We start from the raw sequence: 10,758 nt of genomic DNA, 5'->3' as shown, positions 1-10,758 counted from the left end.
TGTTACCGTATCAGCTCAAATTCGAGTACTATACAGAGCGTGTTTTTTTCTCCAAAAAGTATTCCATTATTGAGAGGTGTTAGTATGGATCAAAACAAGGTACAAAGTCTAGTAACCATGGGCTCTACAATGCATACCGTAGGAGCTATCAGCACTTGTTGATGTTCGCTCTTCTGAAAGGATCTACTGTGCTGCAAGCTGTTTGCCATTACGAAAGTCCTACAGAATGCTGTAAACAAATGTGGACAAAGTCCTCTGTTATTGCCCATGGATGCAGCAGGCAGTAAATATCTGCTAATTTTGTTACAGTAAACCGTATTCACAGTTCTGTGTTAGTGCATTGCAGACATTAGTCGTAATCCGGCCAGTTTTTGTTTTGATAACTTTGTGAAATGCTTTTACACCGCACTTTTGTCTTTGCATCTACCGGCATAATAGAAGCATACTACTCATTTTCTTTACAGTGTTTGTTAATAGCGAGGAGCTTGCAGTGGCGATGATGCTGATAGCTTTCAATGTATGTATACTGGACATTTCTTTCTGTTCTGATCTCTCAAAATACGGAATACTTTTTTTAATAACTTGTATAAGGCAAATACTGGACTATACTTCGTGGAAAGGCATCTCATGAGCTGTATTGGACAAATGAACTCAAATTTCATGAATGAATGAACACTGCCGCGAAGACAAGCAGAGTATGCATTCTCGAAGAACCCTCGCGACATCAGAGCCTCTAAGACTTGTATTCCGTTGCTAACGAGATGGAGAGATCAAAATAGGGGGACCTAAATCCGTGAGAGTACAAGGGGGTTGAGATATCTTCTAAACAGCACGTTGCAAGACATCCCAGATATGCTCAATAATGTTCATATCTGTGGAGTTTGGTGGCCAGCGAAAGTGTTTAATCTCAGAAGAGTGTTCCTGGAACCATTCTGTAAAAATTCTGGACTTGTAGGATGTCGCATTGTCCTGCTGGAATTGCCCAAGTCCGTCAGAATGCACAATGGACATGAACGGTTGCAGGTGATCAGACAGGATACTTACGTACGTGTCATCTGCCAGAGTCCTATCTAGACGTATCAGGGGTCCGTATCATTCCAACTCCATATGCCCCACAGAGCCTCCACCAGCTTGAACAGTCCGCTGGTGACATGCAGGGTCCATGGATTCATGAGGTATTCTCCATACCCGTACACGACCATCCGCTCGGCACAATTTAATACAAGACTTGTCCGACCAGGCAACGTATTTCCAGTCATCAACAGTTCAATGTCAGTGTTGACGGGTCTAGGGGAGGCGTAAAGCTTTATATCGTGCAGTCAGCAAGAGTACACGATTGGGCCTTCGGCACCGAATGCACACGTCGATGATGTTCCGTTGAATGGTTCGCACATTGACTCTTTTTGATGGCCCTACATTGAAATCTGCAGCATTTTGCGGAAGGGTTGCACTTCTGTGACGTTGAACGATTTTCTTCAATAGTTGTTCGTCCTATTCTTGTAGGATCTTTTTTCGGCCGCATCGATATCGGAGATATGATGTTTTACAGGTTTCCTGATGATCAGGGTATGCTCGCGAAATGTTCGTACGGGAAAATCGCCACTTCATCGCTACGAGATGCTGTGTCCCATCTCTGCGCCGACTATAACACAACGTTCAAACTCACTTAAATCTTGATAACCTGCCATAGTAGAAGCAGTAACCGATGTAACAAGTGAGAACGCATCGCTACCTGGATTAGAATCTTTTGCCGATCGAGATGTCATCGCCTACAAGACATGGCACTGTGGAATCGACCCGAAGATGCAAAGTAGACCTCGTTTTGTTTGTAGTAATATGCCTTTCACTCTGTATACTCGCTCATGTAGAAAAGTTTCTAATGATGAGAAAATACATGTATGGATGAAAGGACTTGGTGTACTTGCTGAGAATGTAACTGTAATTGTGTGATGTCCTTAGGTTAGTTAGGTTTAAGTAGTTCTAAGATCTAGGGGACTGATGACCATAGATGTTAAGTCCCATACTGCTCAGAGCCATTTGAACCATTTTTTTTGGTAACTGTAACTGGAGATATTACTTTGTATTATAATTATTAATAAAGTGTTATCCTTGACTCCTGTAACCGGGGACGTCAGCTGAGAACCGCTAGATGTACATCTGGTAATCGGGGGCTCAAGGATGCAACAATTTGAAAAAATTAACAAAGCATAGTGCCGCACTGCCCGCACTGTGGAATCGACCCGAAGACGCAATGTAGACACTTGTCTTATATAGGCGTTGCCGACCGCAGTGCCATATTCCGCCTGTTTACATATCTCTGTACTTGAATACTCATGCCTATACCAGTTATTTTGGTTCTACGTTTACGTAGTTAATGTACGAGTGCAGTTTGTAGATACGTGGCTGACGACATGTGGAAGTTTGGGCCTGGCAGTGGTATGCGCCCGGATAGCTTAAAGGCAAGGCGTCCGTTCGCGACTAGCGCGAAATCCGGGTTTTAGCCCAGTTTCGCCACAAATTTTCACTGTCGTCATTCCATAATAGAGCTGATGGTTGTACATATTTGCAACTGTGAATACATTTCAAGTAATACCGAACTGGTCTAACTCACGTGGTCGTCTATGGAAAGGAGTGTTATGCGGCGTCAAAGACGTTTTCAGGTCATCAGTGCGGGGAGAGCTAACGCCGATGCTTCTCGTGCGCGTGTGCAGGAGGCGCGCGGCTCCGGGTACTTCGAGCTGCAGGTGCTGGAGATGTCGAACCCGCGGTCGCGGCTGCTGGACGGCGGCTGCTGCGGCGGCGCGGGCGACGCGTCGCAGTGCCCGCGGCCGTGCAGCACGCTGTTCCGCGTCTGCCTCAAGGAGTACCAGAGCAGCGTCACCGCCACCGGCTCCTGCTCCTTCGGCAACGCCTCCTCCGCCGTGCTCGGCGGCAGCTCCTTCACGCTCGCCGACCCCGACTCTGGCGCCGACACCATCGTCCTGCCTTTCACCTTCCGCTGGACGGTGAGTACCGCTGCGCCACACACCTGCCGCAGTCCCCAGAGGGCCCCTCCACACGCTCGATGTTTATTACACAATTACGAATGTCGTGCAATAGTACTGACCGTCTGTAGGGTCGGTTCGCGCAGTATACTCAAGAAGACGTCATAGATTTCTAAATATTTATGTCCTTTCAATACATTGCGGAGTCAGTACTGACAAGGGAACCTCCCCATCGCACCCCCCTCGGATTTAGTTATAAGTTGGCACAGTGGATAGGCCTTGAAAAACTGAACACAGATCAATCGAGAAAACAGGAAGATGTTGTGTGGAACTATGAAAAAAATAAGCAAAATATACAAACTGAGTAGTCTACATGCAAGATAGGCAAAATCAAGGATAGCGTAAGCTCAGGAGCACCATGGTCCCGTGGCTAGCGTGAGCAGCTGCCGAGCGAGAGGTCCTTAGTTCAACCCTTCCCTCCAGTGAAAATTTTATTTTCGCAAAGTTATGATCTGTCCGTTCGTTCATTGACATCTCTGTTCACTGTAATAAGTTTAGTGTCTGTGTTTTGCGACCGCACAGCAAAACCGTGCGATTAGTAGACGAAAGGACGTGCCTCTCCAATGGGAACCGAAAACATTTGATCGCAAGGTCATAGGTCAACCAATTCCTCCACAGGAAAACACGTCTGACATATTCTATACGACACTGGTGACGGCATGTGTGTCACATGATAGGAATATGTTGTCGACCCACCTAACTTGTACACTTGGCGAATGGGTAAAAAGATTCTTCTACCTTGCCCGATTTAGGTTTTATTGTGGTTGTGATTATCATAAATAAAATAAAATAAATTAAACTTTTCATTCGATGGAAGGCTTGAATCAAGGACCTCTCGTTCCGCAGTTGCTCACGCTAACCACGGGAACACGGCGCTCCTTAGCTCACATTGTCCTTAATGTTGTTTATCTTGCGCATGGACTACTCAGTTTGTATATTTTGCTTATTGTTTCATAGTTCCACACATCATCTTCCTGTTTTCTCGATTGATCTGTGTTCAGTTTTTCAAGGCCTATCCACTGTGCCAACTTATAAGTAAATCTGAGGGGGGTGCGATGGGGAGGTTCCCTTGTGAGAATATTACGATCCAGTTGTCAAAAATGTGCGATTTATTTAACGCCTTATGTTTCGGGACAACATTATCCTATTATCAAATTCTTAAAGTTAACGCGCTATTAAGAACCGTTAAAAGTTTGCGAGCAGCAAACTTCCATGCCAGGACATATACGAGGGTCATTCAACACTTAAAGAGACAAATTGGTCTGGGGAAAAACTGATAGTAGGGCAAGTTTGGTACTTTTATGGCTTCAAGTTGGCATCACTGAGATAAGCCCTGATCAGCTGATGTATCAACATTGTTTTGTTTATAACCTCAAAAATACATTTCAAGATGACGGGTCCACTTGAAACATCCACATTAGTTGAACAACGTTCTGTTATTCGTTTTTTACTTGCTGAAGGCGTGAAACCAGTGAATATATACTGTAGAATCTCTAAACCCCCCTCCCTTGCTCCAAGAAATGTGCCACTTATCGTAAACACGAATCCGTATTGCACTGTGCGGAAATTTATGTTATGGTTCTGAACGTCACACTTTAAATATTTTCACACTTGTTTCATTAACACGAAATTTAAAGCCAAAGAAAGAAAAAACTTACACAGACTGTTTTGTTCAGGTGAAATTTCGTCTGTGCACAAGCGTGCCCACGTCTCACTCAATTTTTAATCATCATGTCTAAAGTTATTTAGAGGACTACCCTGCATTTTTATTTCTTTTTATGTGCGATATACAGAATAAACATAATATGCATCAAAATTCGCCTCGGAATATTGCCCATTACGTAAACACGTTTTCTAAATTTAACTTGCAGTTTTAGTTTTTATGATGAAAAGTCCGTTAAACATAGCAAACTGCTTTTGAATAAGGCGCGAACGCCAATTTTAGACTACACATTAGGCCAATCCGTTTCTACAAACTTTTTTTCGGCATTCACATTCCTGAGCTACGTGAACTCACAGCCTGATTATCACCTAATGCAGGTAGTGGAATTAACAGTTCCCCCGTTTAGTCTCATAAGCCGCCCTCAGTCAATCAACAGTTCCTATTTCTAGTTCACCTGTCCAGATATACCAGCTAGCATATATACTTTCCAGTTCCTGTTATTTATTATTTGTGATCAATCACAGAGGAGTAGCTGTGGTGAGAACATTTTAACGTTGTTGGAGTGCGAAGGAATACAGGCTGTGAAATCGTAAAATGTTATTTAAAACTGGCAAATCACAACTAAACATACTGATTACCGAAAAGTAGCATTACCAGAAGGAGGGATACAGGCTGTGAATTCGTATAATGTGATTTAAAACTGTGACAAATTGCAATTAAAAATACCAGTTACCGAAAAGTCGCATTAACAACAGCAGGGATACAGGTTGTTAATTGGTTAAATATGATTTAAAACTGTGACAAATCACGGCTCAAAATATCAGTTAGTGAAAATTAGCGGTAAGAGAAGGAGGGATATGGGTTGGGAATTGGTAAAATGTGTTTTAAAGCAGTGACAAACTACAAATAGAAATACCAGTTACCGAAAAGCAGCATTACCAGAAGAAGGGATCTCGATTGTGAATTCGTAAAATGTGGTTCAAAATTGTGACAGATCACAATTAAAAATAACAGTTATCGAAAAGTTGCATTAACAGCATAAAGGTTGTTAAATGGTAAAATGTGATTTAAAACGGTGACAAATCACAACTAAAACACCAAATATCAAAAAGTAACATTAAAAGAAATCACTGTTATCGGAGAGTCACAGTCTGGGGCATCCCTACCTCGCGCTATCGAGGTTCCCCACTATTTATAAGGCAGCGATTCGTCCCTCGAATTAAAGAAACGCAGGCGTGAAATCGTTGGGCATACGTGACCGCAGCGCGGTGGAGCAGCAGGTATCGCATGGCACAATGGCGAGCAGTGGCGCGGCAGTAAACGGGCGCGGAACAAAAGCGGCGCTAGCTTGCTGGTCCGCCGCTCCCCGCGGGGCGCCGAGGCTTCGTAGAAACAAGGAGGCGCCGACAATGGGCTCCCATTTTCCTCGGCCCCGGCTGCGGCCGACACGCTCCGCGGACGCGCAGGCGCTAACGCAGCCCCAATTTCCCGCGCGCTCGCGGACGCCTTGCGCGCCCCGGATGTATAATGGCTCCGCCGGGGCCGGTGTCCAGACTCGCCCAGGGATAATGACGTTAAATTGTGGCCGCTCCGTGGGGGGAATCGTCCGACCCTTCACACTTTGACGCCTCTCTGGGGGGCGGCATTCCCAGACACCTCGCTTCGCGTCCCTAGTCGACTGTGAGATGTTCCTAAGTGCTAGAAAAACTGCAACTCTCATATTCTTATCACTACTCTGGTTCGTATGACGAAAGAAAAGCCCCGACAGTAGGCAGTACTGTTGTGGTTTTTCAACAGAGAAGCTCAAAAGACTTCTCACGGTACCGAAGTTGCCTGTACACCTGTGGCAACACTGAGCCGTTACCACATAACCCACGGGTGGGCAACCGGCGGCCCACGGGCCGGATTCGGCCCGCCGTTGGTTTCAAACCGACTCGCGGAGGAAATGCGTGGGAGAGTGTGAGGCGCTTGCATTTTAATCCGCTCGGGACACCTTTTCTGCTTGGCTGCCATGGATTTGAGCAGTTTCTGCCATTTCATGTAGTACAACATATGATTCGTACCTATCATCTGAAAAAGTAAGAAATGTCTCACGGACGTTAAGGGACCTCACACGTTCAATATTATCGTCAACACGTCAATCTAATGACCGTCTGCGGGCGAATATTGTCGTATTATCAATAAGAGAAATTCTGATCTAAGCAAAATATTCTCAGTATTGCCAATACATACTGAGCGTGTTATCGGTTTGACAATTTGCTGTTCTGTTGCTCGCATTTTTTCAGTTTGGATTCTGTGTAATAGAGCCGATATACGCTAAGTTCAAGCAATTTCGAATTTTAAACTTTTGAAATGAACGTGGAAATGATGGCTTAATATATTTAGGTTACAAAAACAACCCATACGTGTGCGATCAGTTATCAAAAGTATTTTTTGACATATATTTAAGAAAAGCTTGCTAACGGTGTTCGCGGACATTATCGCATTAAATTTAAAATACTGGAATTAACTGTTGGGGAAGAAAATCACAGTTACTCCTAACTGCTTGTCGACAGAAACTGCCTACCTATCTCACTGCCCTATTTTGTGTTTCTGTTCTTTCTCGTATTAACGTTAGTAAATTATTCTTGTCCATTGTGGATGTATTATAACATTGCAGCTGTTGAAACTGAAAGTAATGTATAATGAATTAGTTGCAATCAGTTGCTTGTACAGGCATTTATTTTCCCATACTGACATTTCAAGATGTCTGACGTCCCGTCTTCAGATGTTTACATTTATTTTCGTTTCGTGAGCGTTGGCGGCGTTGCAGAATTCCGAAGCGGAAGTTTTTAAGACAGCTGTTCTAAATCTTCGTACGCAAGATTAGATTAGATTAAATTAGTACTGTTGTACGTAGTGGTGGTGGTGGTTAGTGTTTAACGTCCCGTCGACAACGAGGTCATTAGAGACGGAGCGCAAGCTCGGGTTAGGGAAGGATTGGGAAGGAAATCGGCCGTGCCCTTTCAAAGGAACCATCTCGGCATTCGCCTGAAACGATTTAGGGAAATCACGGAAAACCTAAATCAGGATGGCCGGAGACGGGATTGAACCGTCGTCCTCCCGAATGCGAGTCCAGTGTGCTAACCACTGCGCCACCTCGCTCGGTTTGTACGTAGTGAAATGTTTATAAATATCGCGTGTATTGTGGATACATGCTCTATGCTGGACAGACGTCCAAAAACGAATTGCGTGTAAAACAGGACAAATAACCTGACCCAGTAATTTGAGTATTATTACTGAAATGGTTGAGTGCATTTCCGTCGAATAGTAAAACAGTAGCACAAAGTAGTACATATCACGTTTCACTGCAAAAGTAATTACAGGCTTCTGCTGAAGGAGTGAGGAATTTGTGAAAACAATGCCTCGACCAAGACGTGTAGTGCAAACGAAGCTTTCTCCGGCAAGGCAACACCCTTTGTTCCACTGCTTTTCTTTCATGGTTCATGGCCGAACTTTCATTGTCGTTGCGGTAAGGAATGTTAATAGTGAAATCTTAATGTTACTTGTGCGAAGCTTGTTTGTCGGGAGAAACAAGGAAATGCGTGTGCGATTATTTTTCTTCTCTACAGATTGTGATCTGTCTACGTTGGCAATATTAACAATTTCATCTTTCACTACTCCCTGCTAAGAACGCCGTACGCCCATTTCGTTTCAGTAAAAGCTTGACCATTTATAATAGAGCGTCTCGAATAATACCTGCGTGTCTGTATTTCACAACCTATACAAAATACATAAAAAATATTTCTGGTAAATGGATAATATACAAAGAAGCGAGTATGGTGCAGTTTGATTTTTGCTCGTACCAATTCTTTTTTCTCTTTGGCGAGATATTTTATGTATCCATAATATTTTTAAGGATATGCAATAGGTCTGTAAACAGAGATGCAATATTATATTATGACGCTTCTCCTTGTACTGAGTGTACATTTTGCAAACATAGACTGGCGTTGTTCTGTATACAGGATGTCCCAAAAAGAACACCGACGAACTTTAGAGACAAGTCCCTTAAAGAGAATTACACACTACTTAACCTAAATTATTCTAGGGACAAACACACACACCCATGCCCGAGAGAGGACTCTAACCTCCTCCGGGATCAGCCGTACAGCCCTCGTTTACTAGACTTTTTTTTCATCTTGTTTTGGTATAAGGAACCTGCCCCTAAAGTTTTTCGTTTCTTTTTAAGATACCCCGTATATGTGAAGGAAAATGCTTTCAGAACAGCGCAGTTCTTCTCGTTATCATTAAGTACATCTCGCCGAATAAGACTGAAATTTTCCAGAACATCTTTTGCGTATTTTCGCTGCTAACATTAACACATCAATTTGAGAAAAATTCACCTTTGCCTGAGTATCGAAAATGACAGAAAGTTACAACTGTTTATCATACTGTAAAATACTCAAGATCCTCAGCGATATCACTTGTTTCGATATATTGAATTCTTCGTCATATCCTTTCATAACTGTAGTAGTTCACGATTCCGTTCATTTCCTTTCTAGAGCACTGTTTCCATCCCTGATACACTGACGTTAATTTGCAAGTTACTCAATGAAGAAGTTACGACAGCTCGAAAAGAAAATGTTATGCTGATGCTAAATATATTGGTTTGAAAGGAAGCACCATCAAGAACAAACGACATCTTACAACATTCATTAGACAAGTAAAGCTTAAGGATGAGAAGGATCGTAAACAAAGGTTTATAGCCGAGAAAATGGCATAGTGCTATTGTTGTTACCGTAGCTGACTAGGAGACAATACTGCTCACTTAATAGCCGGCCGGGGTGGCCGAGCGGTACTAGGTGCTACAATCTGGAACCGCGCGACCGCTACGGTCGCAGGTTCGAGTCCTACTTCTGGCCTGGGTGTGTGTGATGTCCTTAGGTTAGTTTGGTTTAAGTAGTTCTAAGTTCCAGGTGACTGATGACGTCAGAAGTTAAGTCCCATAGTGCTCAGAGCCATTTGAACCATTTTTTTTCCGCTCGCTTAATATGGAACATACTTAACTGAATATGGTAAACTTAAATCGGCCATAATTTGTTCCTGGCATCACTTGCAGCCAGACTGTGTTGCGGACGGGCAGATGGGACAAGGGGTCCCCAGGAGCCTAGCAGCTGAGGCTCCGTCGGCAGCGCTGTACAGTGGAGGCAGCTTCGCCAGGGGCGCCCGCTGACCTTCAGAAAATGTTACCGTGACGAGATTAATCGTCCGCTGCCCCGTCCACTCTGCGCCACGCCTCCAGATAACGTAATTTGGAGCGTAAGAGCGTCTTCATGTCGGAGCGCCCTATCATGGCCACCAATCAAAACGATACCAAACGCACCTCCACCGTCTCCAGCCCCCTCCCTCGTCTATCACGGCTGCTGGTCGCGTTGTTCTTACCACTCTAAAACACCTTCGGGTCGGGTGCAGCACAGATATTGAAATCTATTTTTCAACTAGTTTCTTGCCCTTAACTGGCGCCGTCTTCTTTGTTTCACCCTATCAGCTCGCAAGGGAAATGATTACCCTCTAAATTTTCCCATCCATTAGCAATTCAAATTTACATTTACTGCTGAGTCGGTCGCGTCTGCTGAGCAGAGGGACGGTCGTTTATAAATCAGCGCAGATACTCGCTTATCCTGATGACAAAGATACAGTCGCAAGAACTCGGAAAGCAATGCAGGAACAATTCATCGAACTTGAGCGGGCCAGTAGGAATATGATTGAAAATCAACCAACAAATGGTTCAAATGGCTCTGAGCGCTATGGGACTTAACACCTGAAGTCATCAGTCCCCTAGAACTTAGAACTACTTAAACCTAACTAACCTAAGGACATCACACACATCCATGCCCGAGGCAGGATTCGAACCTGCGACCGTAGCGGTCGCGCGGTTCCATACTGAAGCGCCTAGAACCGCTAGGCCACACCGGCCGGCAAAATCAACCAACAGAAAGCAAAAGATATTGCTGCTGGGACAGGAAGCAAGGAGTACATTACAACCTCAATAACAATGGACAGTTACAGTTT

The 10,758-nt window shown here is 44.1% G+C and overlaps 1 protein-coding gene across 1 annotated transcript in view; it reads left to right on the top strand.

The window, feature by feature from the left end:
* Positions 1-2,636: 2,636 nt before the first annotated feature.
* Positions 2,637-10,758, top strand: part of LOC124795908 (protein jagged-1b) — a 459,586-nt gene continuing 451,464 nt past the window's right edge. The window contains exons 1-2 of the mRNA XM_047259988.1: positions 2,637-2,744; positions 2,862-3,005. Coding sequence (XP_047115944.1) covers positions 2,637-2,744; positions 2,862-3,005 — 252 coding nt within the window. The remainder of the gene's footprint in view (positions 2,745-2,861; positions 3,006-10,758) is intronic.

The sequence above is a fragment of the Schistocerca piceifrons genome, chromosome 4 (genome assembly GCF_021461385.2).
Source record: "Schistocerca piceifrons isolate TAMUIC-IGC-003096 chromosome 4, iqSchPice1.1, whole genome shotgun sequence".
Taxonomy (NCBI): Eukaryota; Metazoa; Arthropoda; class Insecta; order Orthoptera; family Acrididae; genus Schistocerca; species Schistocerca piceifrons.
The sequence above is the reverse complement of the archived record's forward strand: the minus strand, read 5'-3'. Positions and strand labels throughout refer to the sequence as shown.